Source organism: Pomacea canaliculata, linkage group LG3, assembly GCF_003073045.1.
Source record: "Pomacea canaliculata isolate SZHN2017 linkage group LG3, ASM307304v1, whole genome shotgun sequence".
NCBI lineage: Eukaryota > Metazoa > Mollusca > Gastropoda > Architaenioglossa > Ampullariidae > Pomacea > Pomacea canaliculata.
In genome coordinates, this window is record NC_037592.1 from 14,389,770 (window position 1) to 14,413,728 (window position 23,959).

The following is a 23,959-nucleotide window of genomic DNA, read 5'->3' on the forward strand; positions in this document are numbered from 1 at the left end:
GGACATAATTTTAAGTAATAATGATACACAAATATATTTTTTTAGGTATGTTAAAGTGAAAGAAAAAGAATGCTCTGAAAATGTGATACATAGCCCAAAATAATCACATAAAAAGCTATGATAGAATGAGAGCATGTTATATAATCACTGGTTCGATGTTACTCAGTGTCTGTGCATTAATCATTCATAAACACATCATATCAAGAGCAAGAGTATTGTAATTGGCAATCCTGATTCACTGTCCAAGGCATTAATTACCTGCTGTGAATGTTTATTATCAAAACAGTAGAATATACTTCATGGATATGTGCTTGCTTTTGAAAATTTAATTTGCTTACTTCATTGTGTACTTGTGTGCATGTATGCATGCATACATGCGTTCCTGCTTGTATTTGTGGATGATGTCCTGTTTTATTTACATGAAAATATCCTTCCTAGAAGATGAAGTTTCATTTACCTTTCATCTTGGTTTTTGTTTTACTATTTCTTTGCTTTATTTTGTTGTCATTGAAGTACATTTATTTTGATTCCTGTGACAAATACCATTTCATTTGTAATTTACATTTGCTTAGCTTATTTTCCCTGGTGCAGCACAATTAATGAAACTATAAAGAAATACCAAACTTTAACAGATACCTACCCTAGATTTGACTTTTCCGTCATTTTCTTGCAGTCCCTACCACTGACGAGATCCATATGACCCCAGATTCTTCTCCAGAGTAAGTGTTTATTAGACTTGCCTTTCATTATTATTGCATGATAATAATTGGCCCACTGCCCAGGGAAGGAAGAGCTCTAGCCAGATTGACCACCTGCCTGAGTCAAATCAACACTGCCATGTGCCATATCATGCCATGTGGCATAAGACTATATTGTTCCAATAACAAAAGTAAGATCAACCCAAGCCCAAAAAACCAAATTGATTATCAATGACATGTAACGGGCCTGACTTGGGAGTGGTTTGTATTTAGGGTTAGAATATTTAATGTGCTCTGGACTAAAAGTCAGCAGTGATGAAGTCCCCAAAATTCTATTTGGCAGAAGAAGAAAAATGGTGACTCAGAAATACCAGCACACACTGGCACATACAAGAACTAGAACACTTGCAAGTATGAGCAAACACATGCAGGCACAATTCAAGCAGGTTTTACCATGGATAAAAATTGTGAAATTTACCATTATAAAAATTGTGAAGTATGAACTGATCCTTGCCTTCATCTGTTTCCCTTCCTGCCTCAAAAGAAAGCTTGGGTGGAAGCAGAAGACACTTGCACCCACTGAGCAAAATAAAATCTCATAATAATACTCGAATAATAATCGAAGTCGAAATCAAAATATTAATACACCCAAAGTTGTTGTAGATATTAACACTAAATATTACCAACAGAAAATGCTTAAGAATAAGTTCACCTACCATTTTACTAAACAAAAATGGACACTATAGGCAATACAATTCAGAGAACAAATCTTACTATGGCACCTATTTGCAGTATTCTTTTTAATAATCATTGAAAACCTTTTCCATTATTCTTCGATTGGAGGTTAGTATTAGGTCTATTTGCAGATGTTTGTTTAATGTCAAACAGATGTTGCTGCTGAGGCATTCTTTTAGCCTTGGCCAATTCAACTTCCAATGTTGGGATGGCGTGGTCTTGTATGGTCATGATGGCTCGATTCAACTCAAGCAGGAGGTTGATATGGCTGGAGCATTATGGTTTTGGGTTGAAATGACTGGCCCCTGTTCATTTTTTTCTCTTTCTTTACCAGCCCACATCAGTTCAGCATGCTTCATTAAAGACCTCTTTCAGAAGTCACTTGTTAAGAGAACATCTTTGTGTGCATAGCTGGAGAGTTAGTTTCCCAATAAATATTCAGTTAAGTGTCAAATGGTGGAATAAGTAAGCATGACCAGATGAAAGAAACATGATATGGTTTTTTAAGAAACATATAAATAAATTTATAGTTGTCGGACATCATGGTTTGTGAAATGAAACCAGACTGGTCAATTTCCCTACAAAGACTCCTCTCAGTTACCACCTAATTTTGGTGAATTTTAGAAAGTCTTAATGTAACCTACCACACGGCTCACACTCGTATTCACTCTGTAATTAACGCTCAAACGCATAGCCATAGGTTGTTGGAACCTCTTTATCATGGTGACCGCTTGCTGGCCGCCTGAAGGATTTAGCTTAAGACAAAACGTAGCTCCGAGCATAGACTTTGTCCTTAGTCAACCAGGCTGCTGGCTGGTGATGACTCGTTGCATCCTTCTCTCAAGCTTCTCTCTCTTTCTCCTCTTACCCCCCAATTGCTTGTCCTTTTTATATCCCCCAGTAGGGGTTATGTGCCATGGGTCACACAGGACAGCAGCGCTGGCTGTGCTACTGTGTCCACCAGGGTGAGTGGGTGTTGGGGCTGGGTGCCACCCCTTCCTTCTCTCAGGGCCTTCTCCGGACCCAAAACAAACCAGCGCACCAATCAGCATTACCAACTAATCAGCCTTCAGCTGGCATCTTAGCCAGCCTCTAACACATTAATAGGGATGTTTTACTGTATTAGCCTTTTTTAAGCTGATGTGTTTCTTGGAAACATTTATCCATTTGTGTGACTGTGCAGGATGGCCAAGCGCTCATGGTTTGGGGGGCTTATGGGCATGGAGCAGGAGCATCATTTTGTGATGGTACGGGATAAAACATTCAACCAGGTCAAAGCTGATCTTGTTCATGCATTCCTTTCTGTGAGTATGAAGTGAATATTTATGTGTTTTCAATTCGAGCCTTATGTATGAAGAAAATGGTTTTGCTTCTGTCAGTAGTTCCTACTGAATGTCCTTTGCATGATGCTTTAGATAAATATAAAACATTTTACTATTAGAATGTTGCCATTATATAGATTTTGTTCTATATTTTGATTTAATCATTATCCTCATAATTAATTGTGCCTGACTGAAATATTCGAAACTTTCAAAGAGACATTAGATAATGTTAATAACATAGAAAATAATATTATGAATGTTAACAAAAACAAGTTAGGAAGTGTTATCTGTTGTATTTTCTTTTTAAAAATGGCGATCTGCATAGGACCTGCAATGGATGCTGCAATACTTGTGAATTTAGAAAGTAGGACTAAATAGTTTATGCCTGTACAGACATCATTTCACCATGAAAATGTACAATTTGACCATGAAAAGATTTATGCAAGAGAGAATATTAAATATTTTGCTTCTTTTTTACCTGACAGACTCCAGATCTAAGTCACAGTGTTGTGTCCACCTCCACTTTCCGTGCTGAATATCGTCGTGGGGGTGGCTCTTCAATGTTCTCCAGGAATGTTCGCTTCCAGGTGGACATTTCAGCTGCTCCTGGGGAGCGTGACCCAGCATCTACATTCTGTCTTACATTCACTTTAGTTTCAGGTGAGTGTCTTTTGTTTATTCATCATTTTTTGTTATTATTATCACTGATAAAATCTCCCTTCAAGGACTTGCTAAAATCCACAAAAATTAAGTCTTTGAAGGGAAGTCAACCAGTCTGCTTGTATACTTAATTATTTACTTAATTACTTGTGGGATGATGTATTTACTGGAGATGGTATGGCCATGGCGAGGTCACTTCAACTCAGTGTATGATAGATATGGCTGGAGTTGGTTTGGGGTTAAAAGGACCATGAACAAGCAGTCTCTTTCAAAATTTACTTAATTTATTTTACATTTTTTCTGCAGAAAATTGCAATAAAGGGCAAACAGTTGTAATATGGAAGGTCTTATTAAAGAAGTTTTACTATTCCAGGAACACCTTGGCTGTATTATGTTGACATTGTATTACCAGATTTTTTTAAAGACCATCTGCGATACATTTTAAGACAAATATCTGATTCCTAGCATAGGAAATTATCATACTGTGAACTCTGTTAGTATTAGGTACTTTCAGGAGATTTTATTTTACTTGAGAAATCTGCAAGAGTTTAGAATTCATACACATTTGCTAGGAGGAAAACTAGAAACGAATCTTATGTTTTAATGTGATTACTATGATGGAATGCACTTTTTGATTGCAGGGCCATCACGACGGTTTCGGCGTGTGTGTGAACACATCCAGACCTTGATGGCAGCTCCTCGTGGGGAGAACAATCGTAAGATAAGCACTGATAGTACAGTGTCCTACTGCTCAGAGCTGGTGCCCGCTTCCTACTGCTCTCCAGCCAAAGAAAATGGGGATGCAGAGGTTTGTTTCAAATAGTAATAAAATAAATAGCACATAAAATAGTATACCATATAACTTTTCAGGACAGAACAAATTTGCATTAGTTTTATTTTCTGTCTAGTGTTAAATTTACAGGTATGGACACCAAAAGAGTTTATTTGTGAAGATAAGTTTTTGCAATTAACAACACACAATAAATTGAACTTTTCCAAAAGTTTTAGTGTAACAGGAGATTGGGGCTGCTTGCCCAGTCTCACCATTCAACACAACTCCAAACACTGCTTGGGTATAACAGGCTTTAATCATATGCTGGTCAATGTTTCCGGCATCAGCAAAATGTTCACAAGAGATCCTTACACTCCACAGCGGGGTGATGCCCCCACCTATTCTCTCTCAGAATGGCATTTGTCCCTTCCTGCTTCATCCTGTTATTGTTCTTACCCTTAATATTCTAGAATGGACCCTGTTGCCACAGTGCCCACACCAGTCTCCCTCTCTCTGTGTAAAAACCACAAAGAAAGGTCAAGAGGTTGCTGGTCGTGAGGTTGGAAAAACCTGGAGGCTCAAGGCCATCCCCCACCCATCTCCCCCTATCTGAGGGAGAGAGAGGGCAATAGTTTGTTGCAGCTCCCCTGTGGGTGTGTGCACTTGCACGTTGGTGCCTGACTTACCCTGCAATCAGTAACAGTTTTTTTTAACTTAACCTTCTTATCTTTGGCAGGAACTGCATCCTAGATTTGTTTGGGTTCATCATGTGTGTTTTTTTAAAAAATGTAGTAGTGGTAGTAGTCCTTATTTTAAAATTATAAAAACCATCTTATAAAATATAAACCATATCATAAAATGACTTTTGTTTCCTTTCTGAAGATGTTTACAAATATTTTTTCTGTGTACCCTAGAGTCATGAAAGGGAGAAAAAGCCACCATTGCCACCTAGAAACAGAGATTCATCAAAGAGCGGACCTCGCAAAGCTCTCAGTGAAAACACTCAAAGGGATAAAGTCTAGTGAATTGTAAATATGTATATAAAAGTGAAAACATTCTTGCTACCATGAACCATAAACTCCTTTGCAAGAATGATTAAAGAACCTGCATAATTAATGCATGAGAAGAGAAACTGTTAAAAGCTGATTGGATGAACAATTACTCGCATCATTTGGTATGGAAAGAACACAGGAGCATGATTATGAAAGGTTATTCTTCCAAGTATACAGGTAAAAGAAACACTTTTTTCATGGTCTTTATCGTGTATGCTGGGTATTTGGTGGGATTCTACTTTATGCATATGTACCTGCACCTGTGCATGTGTATAGCTGTGCATATGTGTGTGTGAGAGAGAGAAAGATAAAGGAAGGTGAGATAAAGAGTGATGAGTTTATGCAGGTTTTTAAATGCTGTTTTAGTCTTTAATGGCAGAAACTTTATATTGCACGAGATACAAGAGAAATTGTTGGAATTTCTATCCTGGCATGCTACAGTTTGGTGTACATCTGTTTGATATGCATTTAAAGGATGCTTTAGACAGTTCAGAGTTGTCTTTATGGGATTTGAAGCATAAATGTGAAGTATTTCTTAGAAACCACATTTCTTTTCGCATTCACTTAGACAAGAGAGCACTTGATGTAAATCTCACTCCTACAAAAAGGATGTTTCTTCAGTTTTAAGTTTACATCCATAAACTTAATAGCTGACACCTCACCTTAGATTTTTAATTTAATTTTACTTTGACAGTTTTTGTTTTTCTCTGCAGAAATATTTCGTGGCCCAGCCTTATTGATGCATGTAATTGAAAATGCCATTAGAAGCAGATAACCCATATAGCCTTTTATGACTGAATGGAAGGTGAATGTTTGTAACATCTTTGTTCAAAACTAAATGTGCACATAACATCCACTTGAAAATAGGGTTTTGTTATCAAATATTTAGCTGTCAGAATAATCCCATCTAGCATCCCTCTAGTGTTATTTATTCAACTGTCAGACTCTTCCTGGAAACCTTTTTTTATGCCTGTTAGTATTTTATTAACAATATTGTCAGTAGACTGCATGCAAGTTGCTGAAGTATGGTTATTATTAACAGATCATCTTTTTGACTGTAGTAAAGGTACAGCCAGTTACTAGAGTAGTTCCAGAGGAATGGTAGTGGCAGAGTTTGGTAAAATAGCTTCACCACTCAAATTTCTGTTTTATTCTTATCAAATCAGTTGTTTCTAACACAGGTAGGCTTTTCAAAATATTTTTCTTACAGAAGTTTACAAATTTAAAGAATGGCAAAGATTTAAAAAGTGCTTAGTTTCCTTTTACTTAGCATTGTGGGGAAAATGTTTAATGTATGTGATGTTGAATAATCATTTAGTGGATTTAATATTTATGCACCTAAAAGTATAGCTGTGTGTTTGTGTGTGTGTGAGATCCTATCCTTCAATTTTATGTCTTATTTTTTTACCTTATGGAACGACCTTTAGATCAAGAGTGAAATTTAAAATGTATTAGTATTTTGTTTTGTATCTTACTTAAAATAGCATGCACCATGCATGATAACATGTAAAATATTCTTTGAACTCATTTTCGCTCCTGAGTAAAAGCAGTGGTGTATTTATGATACCAATCTCCATAAAGAGTATGCAAATTTTCCATTTGATTGTCTTGTCTCTAAACTGTTTGTAAAGTTAGTACTGCTTACTTCACAGTAGGATGCTTAATTTTTGGTGGGGTTGTGATTGTACTGAACAGCAGGCTTGTTGAAAGACATTGGCTTTTTTGAATGCCAGGCTTGAGTGAATGGTAGTGTTTTAACTGTTACTCTAAAATGGACAGAGCATCTGTTCAGAAGTTAAATTTTATTCCTTTTCTTACAAAAAGGTGTCAAAGAGTGCACATGAGTTTTCCATTAAAGTAATGATGTGAGCATTATATTCAGTCAGAAAGGGGACTGCGATTTCTTACATTACAAAAGCCCTTTGTCTTTTAATATCAGGTGGTATGTACAGTTGACAGTAATGATTTCCATTATAAAAAAACGGCTCTCACATCATGACAGAACCATTTTGCTGATAGATGTTGTTTTACAGTTACTGTTTAGCTTTCCCTGCGTAAGATATGTCTAAATAGGGCTTTTACCCCGACTCCCATCTGGCACAATGAGAGGATAAGTAGACCATCTTACCATGTCATTGCAGGAGAAGTAAGTGATCTCAAAATAGAACATTTTGTTATGGACTTTATACTTTAAGAGGAACATAAAAGTCTGGATTGTATTTGAAATTCTGGTAGTCCCCTACTTTTTCACAAATCCTAATTTATTTAAATAACGGTTACATTTTATTTATTTTTTACTTGAAAAGGGAAAGCGCTTAAGGTTTAAGTGGGCAAAGGTGTGTCCCACTTGTTAAGTGAGTTTGTTCGTGTATTGACAAATCATCATCCTAACACAAAAACTTCTTGTAAACTGGATACACTTGTTCTACTTCCTTCTGTACCTTGAAACACATCCCGTTCTGTGATCTTAACTGAGGAGAAACATTTAACATATACACCTTTTTGTCCAATATTCAGAGTGTAACACCCCTCCAATGTACGGCAAGTTGTAAGTAGAGCAAGCTAGCTTGTTCACGCAGAATTATCTGCCCTCCTACCAAAAACAATTGTACAAAGGTGTGCTGTGTCTTAATGCTTGAAGCAGTCATTGATATAATAGGATTTAGTGCCAAGCAGCAGTTCCATTGTTCATTCTTCCTCTTCCCATTACAGTGAGACACTAGATGCACTCATAGGATTTCAAAGTACACTTGATCAGAGAAGAAGTTTGTAGTTGTATGTAATTATAATACAGTTGTATCGTTAACTGAACTGCAGCATACTTTTGTGGGCAGCAAGGTGTAAAACCTAGAACAAACTGCAGCTGTACAGTTTGATGATACCCCAAAACGGAGTGGCATTTTGATTTTTCAAGTAGTATCATAAATTAACTGCCTTTATACAAATTCATTTTGTGAAACTGTGATTCAGAATGTCTATTATGGGTTATACTGATTGTAATTTGGTTAAGTCCAGGTTATATAAAAAGCAGACACAAAATAACATTTTATCTTTTAAGATTTTTGAAAAAAAAATACTTTTTAGCCTTTTATTTCATGGTTTTTTTCATATGAAAATTGTGGGTATTTTTTTATTCTCCATGTTCATTTGACAAAAGTCGTTAGAAAAAAAAAGCAGCTGTAATGAATACACTGTTTTGGTATCTTCAGCACACTTGTACTATCATTCCTAATTTAGAGTGCACACAGTGTCAAGAGTTACATTAAGGACACAAAAAAGCATGTATAAACAAAACTAAAGAAAAGAAAATTCCTCAACCAAGGGATAAGACCACATTTATGCATTTAGAACCCGTTTTGAAGTGCAACTAGGTCTGCTATCCATCAGTAAAAGCTGTTGCATAAGTTATTCTTTTATGTTTAAAATTAGGGAAGCTTGAATTTGGGTGGGGAGAAGAGTGTATTTAACAGTTTTTCCACCTGCATGGCACCAAATTCTGCGTGTTATTATATGTTATGCTTGATATTATTTTGCAGCTTGTAATTGGTGTTCTGTAGACCTTCCATTAGTGTGCTACTTATAGACTGTTTCTGTGGGTGTGTGCAGTGTTGCAGAAGTTATTTATTTATGCAGTGCTTTTTTTTTTTTTTTTTTTGTAAATTGCCATATTCCAGAAGAGCATGTTTCAGGGACAGTAAGCAGCATCTTTCCACATTACATTTATTGCTCTTATGGGACCAGAAGACAGATCATCAGAGGAATAATGAAATCATTTGTGTTTGTTTCTCATCTTTTGTGTTACATGGTACAGAATTTGAGCATGTTAAAAACAATGGCACTGAATGGGTGACCATCATCCACAATTTTGATATTACATACAAGGTGTACTGTCTAGAAGGCAACACTAAGCTCACTAAACAGTGTGCAGCTGCTTTTAAACCTTATCTCTGGAACCAGCATGTGATTGTGACAACCAGCAGCTGGAATCACTTAGTTTTAGGCCCATGATGAAACAACAAAAATGAAAATAGAAAAGAACCAAAACCTTTTCTTGTCATTTGTCATTAGGATTGTTTGTATTCCTGAGTTTGCAACTGCATTGCCCAGTCAGACATGGAAGTAGAAGTGAGTTGACCTAGTGCTAGTTGTGAATAAACTTTGTGACATGGAAACTTTGGAAAAGACATGTTGTCATGCACTGTCATCCTATGCTCAGTTCAAGGGTTACTTTAGTGAAAGTTCATCAGAAAGTAATCGAATGTTACTTCCAAACATTTTCTGAGAACATGTACCATTTAATTAAAAAAAAAAAAATTCTTGAACAATCTAGCTGAGCTTTAAAGATACCCCATAGCTATCTACTTATGGTTGGATATGGAGAGGCAACAGCATTCTTAGGATCTGGGTCCTACAGAACAAAAAAGTTTTACTCATTTTTGAGGTCAGATGATATCACAGAGACTTTGTTTTGACTGCTAGTCCATAGCTTCACACACACACAATGGGTGTTGCCTGCTGTTTGCTGTGAAAATGGGGCAATAGCTATGTAATACAAAAGAAAGACATGCCAAATTCATGAGTACAAATTGTTTGATTGCAAATTGTTTAAGGAGTAGACTGTTTTTACACTCAAAAGCTTTATTTCTCACTCCTTATTGATTCTAATGTTGGACATGTAACTAATGATAAACATGAGGGGGCTTAATGCCATGCATTAGTGAAATATCAGAGGTATTAACAGAATGGTTATGATCACAGGCAAGCTTATTGGTAGAATAAATGTACTATTGAAACTAGTGTTGCAAGTATACATGTCTGTGCCAGAATCATGTAACTATATTTAACATGGGCATTTGGCTGGACAGATTTTACCCTGGATTGTCTGTTTTGCACTGCTCAGTATGAATAATGTATGAAGACAAAATCTGTTTGCATCTGTAGGAATGTTCTGAATTGGAAAGAAAAGGTAATTTGTCTTTTTTCATGTCCTAAAATGTAACATGTCAGCATACAGTCATCTTATTTGGAAAATTAGTTGCAATTAAAAGTGATTGACCTGAATATGGAGCATTCCATTTGTTGAGCTTTGAATTTTCACCTCAAAAGCTAACCCAAGACCAGTAATCCTAAAAGTTGCTGGGAATCAAAAAGGCAGTATAATATAGCACCATCATTAGCTTGTCACAGAAACCTGTTATTAGGTGATATTGTCTCAATAACAAATGTGTAGAGCCCATTTTCCCATGTGGAGGCAAGTTTACTGTGCTGTACATAAAAGACTAAAAATGAGTTGACAGTCAACCGTACAAGAAATGAGCGTTAACAAATGAATGACACTGGCAAACATGAATGCATGGATGAAGATAAAGAACTGAGGAGTGAGTGAAAGTGTGATTAAATATAAAAGATATATTTTAAAGAGTTGGGTCTTGGGCCAGACTTGAAAACTTTCTAGACACAGAAGAAAAAGGGACAGAAAAATTCCAAACAGAGGGACCTGAGAAGGCGCACCTCTTCTCTGATACATGGCACAGAGAGGAGGGAAACACAAGCAGGTCAAAGAGACTGACACAGGTTGGTTGGCTGAGTTTAACGCCATGCCAGCAACTTTGGCTACATCACGGCGCAATACTTTCACTACACTTTGAAAGGGTGAAAAACAGGGTAAAACACCACCACCACTAACAATATAAACCAACAAAAGGACTATAAAAGGGGTAAGTAATACCGATAAAACAGGGTGTGGTGATGTCTAAAACACTCCAATAAACAAAAGCTGTGAATAAGATCAAAACATTAAATCCAGGCGCCTTTTTAATAATCAGAGACGACGATTAACTGTCGACCAATGCATGGCTGCATGTGTTCTACGAGGGCGTATGTGTTTGAGAAATTGGCCACCAATCGAAAGTTGCTCAAATTGTAGGAGACCTCTGCAATGCAACGGGATTTGTTGCAGAGTGAAGACCCCGGTCGACAGCAGGAGGTTCATTGTTGTCTGTTTTAAGACTAAACAGCCACTGCCAGCATACCCAGGGGACAGCTGTAAGCAGCCGCCAATGTAACTGTCAGTAACCAGTTTGAATCCAGCTCAGGGACAGCAATCTTCTGTCAACCTGAAGCGCTGTCATGACCACACCATCTGACATGGACAAGGCACCAGATCACATTGAACATGTGGGATATCATAGGCCAGCAACTTAAGTCAACCAGCCCCCATGGGTTTTGTCAGTCCAAACTTAAATTTTTAAAACGATTTGTTTCAATGCGGCTGGCCGTTTCATTTGATGAATGAAGAAATGCTTTGTTTCAATGTTACTGTCACGAAGCAATTGACTGTTTTATTATATACCAATAATATATGTTAAGATTTATGGTTCATTCTTTCTGCTCTCTATCCACAACATGGGGACAAGACAAGCGGCACCTAGGGTCCAACGAAACGAGCACACTGTGGCTTTCACACGCAAGTTGCCCCTGGCTAAGCTAGTTTCACCAGCTCATTGATGGGCCACATGAACCTCTCACCCAGGAGCAAAGAGCGGTTAAAAAAAAAAAAAAACAACAGTCGGCTTAGTCACTTTGGTATGAGAAGCTGGGTCCCTGTTGGCTTCTTTGAGGTGGACAAGTCTAATGGTATAACCACTATCACACACCCCTACCCCACACGCATTTATATAGGTGATGCAAAGAACATTCACAAACCAAGAATTTTATTTTTGCAATAAAATTCAAGCTGATAGGTTCATAGCTCATTTTAATTTCCTCTTAAGCCTTCACTTCTCTAGGTAAACAAAACTCACAAGTTTACCTTAAATAGAAACAGAAAACTTATAGGATGTACATTTTAAAAAAAAGTTTTTGTCGGAAGATGCTGTTTGTTTCAAAGTATCTTGAAATTGTACAGCAAGTCTTCTTAGGACCTGCAATTAACTTCTTTAAAAAAAAAAACTGCAATTTTTTTTTTAATTTGTTCAATTCCAAAAAGATAAAAAAAAATCAACATGAAAAATGCAGTAATGGGAAAGGAGGGAGTAATAGCACAAAAAAAAAAAAAAGATGCAATGTGGCCACCCTTGATGTTTGTCTGTTACGGGTGGCATGTAACGTTGCCTGTCGAATCTTGCCTGCACACATCTACATAGTGAGAGTTACTGCCTCCGCAGTCAAAACAGTATGTCCCACTGTTAAGTCAAGAGTTGAGAATATTTGTGTAGCCCTTGTCAGAACCGTTTTCACCTGCTCAGCTAAACAGCAAAGCACACCATCCTTTCTTTAGTAACCGTTCTGAAATGTTTTAATATAAATCAACTTTCTCTAATCTTTTATAGTCTTTCTAGCTCAGTAATACAGTAAAAAAAGGTGTAAATTTCCTCTCATTCAAAATTTACTTGACAAAGAAATAAAGCAGGGATAGCCACTATTTAAAAAAATAATAGCAGCTGCAAACAGAAATGACATAAGGCTCCACAAGAGTAGAAGAGGTGATGTTCCAAAACACACGGCCATGAAGTGGAACATAGCAGCAGCATGAACTTGTTCTTTTTACTGTGCACTAACGGGCCGATTCATGCCGCCTCGTGTGTTGCCCCCTCGTGGTGGGCCACCACTCCTTGGGGCGCCACCTCGCATGCCTGTAACAAGCAATAGTCGTGAGCTGCTGCTATCATGATCATGAATATTACAGACTTTAAATACAAAAGCTTGATTGTACCGACACTGCTTCCAACCATTAAATGAAACATTTCAAAAATTTCTCTCTAAAATCTCATCACTGACAGTTGTAAACTACTTACATAACCAACCACAAAAAAAGGTAAATACGTCACATACCAACTATTAAGGTATCTGACATTTTTACCAGCTGTTCTAGCAGATAACATTTCATTTTCACTCCAAATGGGCTTTGCACTATTAAAAATAGAAAATGTGCACCTACAAATTCATCTGCATGTCAGATACAGCTCAAAAGTAATAAAAAAATGTAATGTTTATATGCATCTCCTAACATGTCATCATGCCACTACACTGATTCATCAAGACTAGTACCTGTAGCAACACGATTGTTGGCACCACCACGCGGGAAGTTGATACCACCTGGTCCACCACGTTTCTGGTAGTTACTGGGACTAAAACCATTGTTGTTAAATCCCTGGTAGCCATCAGGTCTATAGTCGTTGCGAGGAGGGAAGCCTTGGTAGGAAGAACTTCCTAAAAAACACACACAAATTTCATCTCACTTAAAGACCTGTCGTGCCTCGCTCATACTTCATGCACAAAAAAAAAGTATAGATAGGATACTCTGCAAGCTGTTAGCACATTCCCCTCTAAAAAATTTTCATCAACAGTGATGAATCTAGGATTTCACAGAGAACCAATTTAACAGACAAAATAAGGCTGTTCTCTTTTCCTGATCTAATCTACAAATTACATTAACTGAGCCATGAGCATATTTTGAAACAATGCTGATGAAATTGTAGGTTATGCAAAAGAGAAACAAAAGTAGCTACATGGTTCGAGAACTCGATACAAATGTGATTATTTAGAAGCATGGGATTATTCCAGAACATTCCCCACCTTTTGGTACAAAGATAGCAGGAAAAATAATGTATGCCAGACATCTCTGACAGACAAAAAATTATGATGAAAGTTAACCAAACATAATCTGCCCTATTTTCTACAAGATAGAATAATCCTAAGTGTGTTTCTTCAGACTGGGTATCTAAAAATGATTAAAACGAACAAGTTCTGGGTGGATTCAGGCATGCACCATTCACCCTTAAAAATTTAAACATCAAAAGAATTTAAATTCATTTTTAAATCTATATACATATAGTGTCACATATTAGGAAAAAAGTGTAAAATAGAAAGTTCACCCATGACTACCAAAGTAGCAGCTGATCTAAACTATTCTTACTTTTAGCAATGATTTTATTGCAAAACCAAGAAGCACCGAAAAATCATCAGCTGAAAACAGGTGGAAGAAACTAAATGACACAAGGCAGGAATAAAATGCCAAGTGACAATGCATGTAGTTTAAACATATTCAGGCAAAGTTACTAGTACCATGCGTCTTTTGATCTTTCTCATTTTCTTCTTATGCATCCCAGTCCCCTCTGCCACTGTAGGTCTTATACGCCCATCACTACTGTCTTTAGATCTTTCAAGTGTTTGTGTGCTTGCAGCAGTATCTTAGCACCTTCCTCCCCATGCAGACCTTTAAATTTACGCATTTTTAAGTGAAATTTTGCTCGGCTGCATCATAGATTCATCACTGATCAATACTTAACAGGATGAGTAAGAGGCCATCATGTACCACAGGCACTGACCCCTGAGATAGTTTTAGCAGTAAGCAGTTATGCCTCTACAGCATTTACGGTAGGTTTCTGAACATCTTGGTTTTTCAAGTTTTGCACTGTCTGGTCCACCCACCCCCACAAAAAAAGCTAAAGCTAAGCTACAAACCCCGGCCACCACGGTTGTTGCCAGAAGAAGGTCGGTTGTTGAAGCCATTTTGCATAGCACCGCTATTATTAGCACCACGGCCACCCCGCTGACCACCACGAAAGTTGGGAGGCCCACCATTACGACCACCACGTTGGAAGCCATTATTTGGAAAACCATTTCCTGCTGCTGGAACACCAAATGTAAATTTATAATCAGTACTCAAAAACAATAACTGAACTGAAGATCATCAAAGTGAGTTATTTTTTAGGGTATGGGTGGGGAGAGAGAATTCCAACTACAGAGAAAATGCTGCCACCAAACATTTGTGGGTTCGTCCAATTCTCTCCCTACGGTACACTAAGGCATAGGAAAAGCCATCCACTTGGGGGGGGAAGCTTAGTTTCCTCACATCCATCTCCCAAAGGATTGATCTAAATTGGTTTACCTGGCTTCTTTCACAAATATTAACTGCATGGGGGTGTATGCGTGTGGAAAACCCAAATTCCTACTTTACTATCTTTATCTAAAAAAAAAAAAAAAAGAATGCCATGTTTGTCTCATTCGCAGCTAATCTTACGACAACTGCACCAGTCTATGATTTACAGTCTGGGGAGATCATGAGCCCCAAAGTGTTAGAAGTATATAAGCAATATTAGTGAAATTGTCACTGCAGTGCTCTATCCAAGCCTAATGTATACGATTTCATTATTTTTCAAGACGTTAAACTTACCCTGACTGAAGTCCCCAGCTGCCTGTGCAAAGTTTGGTTGTGCAGAAGGGAAATCGCCGACAGTAGTTGATGGGTGGCTGCTCAGGCCCTCCTGCTGATTCTGTGGCTGTGATGATTGGGGCTGAGGTTGTGGCTGCTGAACAGTATTTTGCTGCAGAGCCTGACCGGACATAGCTGGTACTGTGTTGGTCTGAGAATACATGGACTGGAATACTGGTGCACTGGCATTCATTTGAAATTTCTTCTCCTGTGGTGTGATTTGTGATCCCTCCTAGTTAAATACCACATACAGTGAAATCTTTTATTTTAAAATTACATGCCCAATGTAGCATTTGATGTTCAAACTGATGCTTATTTTAACAAGAAAATTAGCTCTTCATAAGATTAAAATTGCATAAAGTTTAAATTCCTTGTGTATTTATGCTTGGAAAAGCAACAGTGCTCCTCACTTTAAAAACCACAAGCATAGATCTGAGTCATTCTAATCCCATTTATATCTCAGGGTCACTCAATTGCACGGTGAGCTTGCCATCCTGCCTTCTATCCACAGATGTTAAAGGACTTCCAGCAGAAAGCTACAGCCACAGATGTAATCCCAGAGTAAAGCATTTATGTTTTAGAGTATGAGGGCAAAATGGATGACATGAGACTTCCATTAAAAGATGTTTCTCAAATTCTGAAAGTAAAAATAGTGTAATCTTTTAAAGGATATGCCTTTGTTTTTTAAATGAACAGAAGATGCAGGTCTAACAAAGCTGTTCATGTAGAGCAGTTCCTGCCTGGAATAGCTGCAGGAATCCAGTGTTCGTTGTTTTTGTTTTAAAAGGGAGTAAGGGCTCCATAAGCTTTAAGACACTACTAAACATCTTTACATTGCAAGATCAAAGCAACCAAAACTTTAGAACTTCTTTAATGCATACAAAACTTACATCAGCTGTTTATCTACCTGTGATTGTGAAGGTGGCATGGGGATTGATGGTGGAATTTCAAACTGTGAAGGTGGCTCTCCAGCTCCGATCTGCTGGCCTATCATGCTATGACCTCTCTGCTGGTTCACCACCACTGCTGCTGCAGAACTATCTTCCACAGTTGACTGAAACAGGGTTTCACCCATACTAGGCAAGTTCTGTGAGTGTGAGAGGTTAGCCTGCCCAAAGGCCTGGCCAGAGCCATAGTCTAGTTTAGATTGTGTCATATTTTGCTGGGAAAGAGTGAGAGCATCTTGAACATCACTGGTATGCGTGGGAGAAGGCTGCTGTTGGTCAACACTGATGGAACTGGGATCTGGAAACGATGCTGAAGGGTAGGCAGAAGGGGGTAGCATGTTGCTCTGGGGCTGGGGAACAGAAGGTGGCCTTATCATGGGCTGAGCTGCAACCACTGCAGGGTCGATGTGTGGAGCTGAAACCAAGACAAATGATTATCAGAAGCTACCTGCACTGCACAATAATGCCCATGACCATCAAAATCGTATTTCCACCTATAAACCACACACAGTGCAACTACTACTACATTGTCATTTTCAGCTATTGAAGTATAAATCTATAAAAATGGCAACTGTCTCAAAACATGTCTCTTGACAACACTCACAGTCTACTTTAAAATAACAAAATATCTTAATGGCTGACTATTTTAGCTCCTTAACGGATGTAATAATAAAAAATCCCTGAAAAAGCCAAGAGTTTTTTCACTTTTATATATTAATTCATTTACACATAGCATGATGTATTTTGTGATATTACTCGCATTATTCGTGTGCGAAACACTTTGCAGCTGTGAAGATGTTTGCTTCTGTGGAAGCGAATTGCATAGAACGAGTATAATAAACCCTTTTAAAGAAAATTTTAAAATAATTCTGGACAGATTATTTCATGATCCACTACAGACATTCTTGAAAATATGTATTGTTGCAGGAACTGTAAACGAGTGAAATAAATCTTATCACGGTCTAGACTCATAACTTACAGTCAACATCAATCATGGACTCCTGAAGAAAGTTGAAAGTTCCCTGAACAGCAGAGACAATTTCATCAATCGGCCGTACACGCATAGGCTGGGGCTGTGCCTGAGTGGTCTGGTATGCTGAAGATGTTGGAGTTGAAGCGAAGTAAGAAGCGGCAGGCTCTGCTGCCATACTGTTTTGCATTACCTGCAAAACAAAATGACATATTAAATTCTGGATTCATGTAAGCTTTCAACCACAAATCAGTCTAACAGTAATAAAGCAAGTGCTTGTGTTTAACTGTGCTTACCTGTGGATGAGAGAGACGTGCATCTTCAAGTTCAGCAGCCTGGTGTATGCCAGAAAGAGCTGGTTCTTCTTCCGGCTCTGTCACTTCATGAAATGTCTCTGAAGGGAGAGGCAAAGAACTGGGCAGTTCTTCGACAGCTTCAGTTTCCTCCTCTTTTTGCTCTTCCACATGTTCTAATAAATCAAACGAAATAAATTTTGGCGAGCAAGTATTAAACCTAACAAACCTCTAAATTATAACTTTTTTAATGGATGAAACTCAAGCTTGCTAAAGAAATGGTGAACTCATCAATAAGAAACATTGCAGAAACTAAATAAACACAGTATCATTCCAGCTCTTTTGAAGAAAAACCCAAGTGCAAGTCATTTTCTTTATGACCACAAAATAGGAATACATAGTATGAAATATAGCCCTTCAAACATCTAGTCTTGCCTGCTGCTCTGGGAGATTACCTACTACAAAGAAGAGCTGTGATCTATATACTGTACATTCTAGCAGCAAACATGGCCTAGGCCAATGAATGTGCGACTGCTACTTTTGAGTCCAATGAAAAAAGCCATTATATCTGTCTGAGGGTTGATACACAGTGCATACTAACACATTTGAGAGCTGAAATAAACCCCTCGTAATGCCCATTTTGTTCCGGTCAGTTTTATTTTACAGAGAATTCCAGAATTTACTTATGTGAAACCCAAACTACCAAATGACACCAATTTCAATCATACTTCAGGCACACCACTTCCTGTTTTTTTCTGAATAAGGTGTGATTTGGAGAAAAATTATTCTTGTGGATTTTATAATGGGGTGGGGGGAGGGAGTGGGTCCAAAATAATACTGAAAATTGTTCATGAATACTTTATCCTCTATTTCCAACAATCTTCACTGAGTTCTTGATTTGGAGATACCAGGAAAACTTAAAGTTCTGCTAATGGCAACAATTCAACTGGTTATTAAACTAAAGAGACATCAAGTACAAAAAAGCCTGCTAAACTTTTCCATACAAAAATTATTATGAAAAATCTGGTTTGCAATATTTGCAGTACAGAAAAAGAGTGTGATGAAGTCAACAGAACTTTACCTTCTTCTGTTTGCTCTGCAGCGCGGGCACGTTCAAAGTAACCACAATCATTAATGAGCACAATCAGCTCTCGCAGTTCCTTGTAAGTAGATCCCACTGCTGGTCGATCTCGAGCTTCAAGCAAACTGATAATGTGCTCAGAAGCTGAGCTCAAAGCAGCATTGAAATCTGTGGAAGATTCCCTGGAAGGACTGATCAGCTGATAAAGCTCGTCAAGCTGGGACAGATTGTCTTCTGTCAGCACCTGTGCAAAATATTTTTATGCTAATTCAGTTATAAACAACTGACCTGACAATTGCCCCTCTAGAAAAACACTGACCCCAGCATGTTTAGAACTGGATTAGGTCTCTTTTACTTGTGCATAACAGTCAAGCAAAAACAATTTATTTATTCCTTGACTGGTGATCTACAGAAGGAGGGTGGGGTGGAAGAGATGCATGAATGACCTGCAAAACAACTATACATGATAATCTAAGAAAAGTTAAAGGCAATCACAGAAAAGTCTTTAGATACAAGTAACCAAATATGAAGAACAAAATTAATCAACTGACAATGTGCAAGTACATCCCTTATGCTATGAAACTGTACTCAAATTTAGGAACACTAACTTACCACAGCACCAAATTTTCCAGTTTTGAAATGCTCCCGCACTTTTTCGGAGCCAAGGCAATCAAGAGTTGTTTGGACCTGAAGAACTTCTGTTATACGACGGAGCTCACTAGCGGTCCTCTCTTGCTTCTCTCGTTTGGCCTGCTTCTTCTGCAGCTTTTCTGCCTTTTATCAGGAAGCACAGTCCAATTACTTTTGACAATTTAAACTTTTGTGTGCATAATAATTTGCCAAATGGACCAAGATTTACCTTATTTAAGCAGTTTTATATGATGCAAATAAAAAATGCAATTTATATTTATGAAGTATTGTTTCATCTAAACCATCATTGTTTCATCAAAATTTAAAAACATCTTTAAGTTAATTTGTAAAAAAAAACAAAAACAACTTAATAATTATACGTAAAATGGCTGTAAATATTTGCTGATATTAAATAACAAATATCATAAAAGTGTTCTCCCCAAAATCTGTAAGCATAAAGCTTTTCTATTTCAGTGACTTCTTCCTTCAGACAAAACATTATTTTTACACTTACATCAGCAGCTATGCCATTCATTTGCTTTTGGAGTTCCTTTGCAAATTCCAAGTTGGTAGATACTTCCTCAAAATGTTGGATAGCATCCTAAAACAATCATTCAAGCTCATTTAAAATATCTTCTTCCTTGTTTGCAGCCGTTTGTATATACAATAGGTGATGATAGTTTTGGCTATTGTTTCACTGAATGGGATTAAGGTCTCAAAAGTTAGCACGCAAAAAAGTAAATAAATAATTGGCAAACACCAAAGTGGCAGAGAATTAATAATAATAATAATCATAAAAAAATATCAAGAGTATGAAGTTCATTTAAATCTACGTCGAGAAAAAGATTTAATTTAATTGTGCACACATGCATTCACTCAAATGAATCCCCACAATTTCTCACCTGCTGCTCTTTCTCCAGTACAGCACCAGAGGCAGCTTTTGTGCGGATAGCATCTAGCTTGGCCTGGAATATGGAAATATTTTACAGGTATTCCTATAGCTTGGACAACTGGACACATTTCATCGTTAATACATGACTGCAATAGTGAAACTGCATACTTTGACTTGCTCTCCTACTGTCTATTCTGCATGCTTACTATTAAAATGCTGTTCAAATTATCACTTTATTTACACAATAACAATTTTGCTGCACCTGAAAATTTTCTCTTCAACTCAATGTATGTGAAAAAATAAATTTTACATTAACTGTACTCATAAATAAAACATTCTGATTTACCCATTTCAGAAAAAACATCAACTTCAAAAAATCTATCAACTGTTGAAGTGCTCCTGTAAAACTTGTGATGTGGAGATGCTACCTTTATAGTAGTTGTTCATCTGTCAGGTTTGAAAGATTTTAGTCAGGAACAGTAAAGACAGATAAAAGGATGGGGATAAAGGATGGAAAAAAATTTAGCTTGATAACAAATAAAAAATGCACACACTGCTAATTTGAAAGATTAGGTGCACCATGGCATTTAATGATACATGTGCATTTCCCTATTTAAAAAAACAGTGTAAAAAGACAACTAGTCAGTCTTGAAAAATGTACTCACCAAAATACTTCAAAAACTATTTTGCTATTAAGTTTATTTAAAAGGTTATATGTATCTAATAACCTAAATATCCAAGCGCAATTTGAAAAAAAGAAATAAACAGTCACGGGAATGATTCTAAACAACTGATATGTGACGCTTTTGTTTCTGATGCTACTAAGAAGCATTTGAATGAAAGCGTTCCATTATCTAAGAGAAGATAATTCTACAGAAGACAACGAAAAGTACTACTAGCTAGTAAAGCTTTTTTTTTTGTTGTTCATACTAAATCTCTTTTAATCTGTACAGCTTTATAGCACTGTAACGACTTTACTCATTACTTCAAGCAATAAAATACAGACTTATTGTTATCTGAATTTTTTCTTCACTGCTAGTGATGTACAGTCAAAAGCTAGAAAGACCATGTGAAGGACGCCATCTTGGTTATAAATCTGGACACAGTATTATTAATAAAATTGGCACATTATTTTTTCTAGATTTCGAGCGAAACTTATTACAACTGTCTCTCAATGGATATCTTCCTTTTTCTCAAAAGAATAAAACTAGTAAAAGACACTGTGTCTAACCTGACTTTAATAATTTGCAGCTCGGTAAAATACTACTGACATGCTAGTGAAATTTTACGCACTTTCGCTTCTCTCAAAAGAACGAATTTTATTTACCTTTCTTTTATCCAAATTCCTGACCTTCTTGTCAAGCATGACAAGAGCTAGTTTCAAAGGATCTTGTGCCTCCAAAGAGGTCTTTTGCTCGACTTTGTTAGATGCGGCAGGCATCATTCACACAGGCAACCTCATAGGACTATAAGAAAGAATTTCACGTGCTGAGATCCGGGAATGCAATCGGTTACCCCATTCTGTTTGATAAATCGGGAAAGCGTAGATATTATTGCATTTTTAAGTAACATTAATTTAGGATTATATCTTTAAGAATTACTGCTATAGTAGGAGTTAAAAAATAAACGAAGTTAACTTTTGAACTTTTTTCTAGAGTACGAAAATATTTTCACCAAATCTTCCAAGGGAGATAATGTATGACATGTTTCTGAACATATTCCGTGCATTTTACCTTTTTATGTTATTATTCACATGGGTGTGCAATACCTGTTGTGTGCTTGATATCTGGAGAACGGGGTGAAAGGAATAAAGGTGTCTGAACGTGCGTACACGCGTCTGTATGAGGGTAGGGTAAAGGGGATTGCGTCCCTGTTTCCTTTTTAATTCTGCGTATTTTTAGAGGCAGATAACACAAACAATTGCGTTCTTGTACTGTCCAGAATCTTCTCCTCTTGTTTTTGGAAAATAGTAAAGTTTCAAGGTTAAAAAACCCATGAAGTTTTTCTGTTGTTAGGGGCGATAAAAAAATATAGAGACCGGTCACTTTGTCCCACACCAAAAGTCAATTCGTCCCAAAACAGAAAAGTCAAATCGCCCCAAGCCCAAAAAAGCAATCGATCATCGATGAAAAAATTAGCTATATTAACGTCAGATATTACCAAAAGAGACATTCGTTGTTCGAACTATAATAATTAATGACTGTCAAAACAAAGTCTAAACTAAATAGACAGCCAGCATTTATAGTGACCAGAGTACACCCGGCCTGCATGGCTTTTTCACAAACAAGTTTTACAACTGACGACGTACAGTGGTGTCAGCGCATATCGTCTGTAGTATATGTCTGCTTCGAGCTATAAATGTCTACCCGATCAGCGAAGTCTTTGCATATAATATTAATAAGAAAAAATAGGCAAAACACAAGTTCACACTAAAATTAATTATGACAATCTTCAAAAAGATAATCTAGATAGAAAAATCACGTGGCTAATGTTATAACTAATAATTATAATTATAGCATAGCTAATATGGCTCTGTTTAAGTCAGTGAGCTTACGTATCTATAGTTCGAACAACGTGTCTCTTTTGGTAACATATATGACGTTAATAGCGCTACTTTTTTTTTTTTCATCGGTGATCGATTGACTTTGGGACGATTTGACTTTTAATTTCTGTCTCATTATTTTAGATACAGAAGATATATACTACACTTGACCTTTTATATGTCCATTTATGTAAATTAAATGAGGAAGACGAAGTTCATTTTGTTTTATGTTGCGAAGCCCGACACCATTTTAGAATAAGATGCATGCATACAAAAAAATGGTATAGCTAAGGTGACCAGACGTTTCGGGGGCGAAAGCGGGACACTTGCCGATGATGGTGTCGTCACCGTCAAAGAACGCCGAAAAAAGTGATTTTTAAAGACAACCGGCACATTTGATGGACTTGCCAGAAAGCCAGAAAGCCAGAAAGCGGGACATCCGATGAGCAGGCGGGACACGATCGGGTCAAAAGCGGGACTGTCCCGCCTAATGCGGGACGTCTGCATGGTCACTTTACTATAGCCCAAATAAATTTAAAATGAGTTTGCTACTATAGCAGCGGTTCTCAACCTTTTACTTGTGACGCCCCCCTGACGAACAAATTAAGGTACGTCCGCGCACCCCCCTTAGCCAGCAATGTAAGCTAATTTCACTAATACTGGTATAAGAAACTAAAAAAATTACCACCTTCGCGCTCCCCTTGTAACACAGGTTGAGAACCGCTGTACTATAGCCTCATCAAATGAAAAAGTTAAAAATCTGGCATATATATATTTCTTGTATCTTGATATCTTCCATATATACTTTCCAGTTTAGAAAATCTTCAATAGAAGACAAATAAATAAGCAATTATGAATGCTTGTTTTTTTTTAATTATACTCCTATAACCATGTATTGATGTATGTAATATTGTATTATTTTGTTGTTGCTCCCCCTTCTAAAAGGGCAATGGCCCCGTGAATTAACTACTTGAACTTGGGACGAAATGGACCTACGTGGGACGAATTGACTTTTGGTGTGGGACGAAATGGTATGGGGTGAAGTGATCTATGACCAAATTATACAAAATTAAGCTGTATTTGAAACGCCTGCATTTTAGCCTACTACTTCTCATTTTTCCCTCTTTAATAAAATATTTTCTTTAAATT

The 23,959-nt window shown here is 37.2% G+C and overlaps 2 protein-coding genes across 14 annotated transcripts in view; one reads left to right on the plus strand and one right to left on the minus strand.

Moving 5' to 3' along the window:
* The window catches only part of LOC112558478 (serine/threonine-protein kinase BRSK2-like), a 36,850-nt gene extending 26,550 nt beyond the window's left edge, over positions 1 to 10,300 (plus strand). For 11 of the 12 annotated variants that reach the window (XM_025228924.1, XM_025228922.1, XM_025228926.1 and 8 more), the window contains 5 exons: positions 674 to 719; positions 2,617 to 2,737; positions 3,241 to 3,415; positions 4,057 to 4,223; positions 5,102 to 10,300. In XM_025228924.1, coding sequence (XP_025084709.1) covers positions 674 to 719; positions 2,617 to 2,737; positions 3,241 to 3,415; positions 4,057 to 4,223; positions 5,102 to 5,209 — 617 coding nt within the window. In that variant the 3' untranslated portion in view covers positions 5,210 to 10,300. The remainder of the gene's footprint in view (positions 1 to 673; positions 720 to 2,616; positions 2,738 to 3,240; positions 3,416 to 4,056; positions 4,224 to 5,101) is intronic. The other variant, XR_003098171.1, reaches the window with a different exon arrangement.
* A 1,635-nt stretch (positions 10,301 to 11,935) lies between these two features.
* LOC112558477 (caprin-1-like) lies at positions 11,936 to 21,771 on the minus strand. Of its 2 annotated transcripts, XM_025228918.1 has the most exons (12): positions 21,596 to 21,770; positions 20,279 to 20,341; positions 19,891 to 19,977; positions 19,359 to 19,520; positions 18,747 to 18,990; positions 17,669 to 17,841; positions 17,382 to 17,565; positions 16,363 to 16,817; positions 15,417 to 15,687; positions 14,705 to 14,872; positions 13,289 to 13,450; positions 11,951 to 12,873 (listed from the first exon to the last, which is right to left on the minus strand). In XM_025228918.1, the coding sequence occupies exons 1-12, from the start codon at positions 21,710 to 21,712 to the stop codon at positions 12,785 to 12,787; spliced, it is 2,175 nt and encodes a 724-aa protein (XP_025084703.1). In that variant the 5' UTR covers positions 21,713 to 21,770; the 3' UTR covers positions 11,951 to 12,784. The 2 variants fall into 2 exon arrangements, with proteins under 2 accessions (XP_025084704.1, XP_025084703.1); XM_025228919.1 differs by lacking the exon at positions 14,705 to 14,872 and having other exon boundaries at positions 11,936 to 12,873; positions 21,596 to 21,771.
* Between the last annotated feature and the right edge of the window lie 2,188 nt (positions 21,772 to 23,959).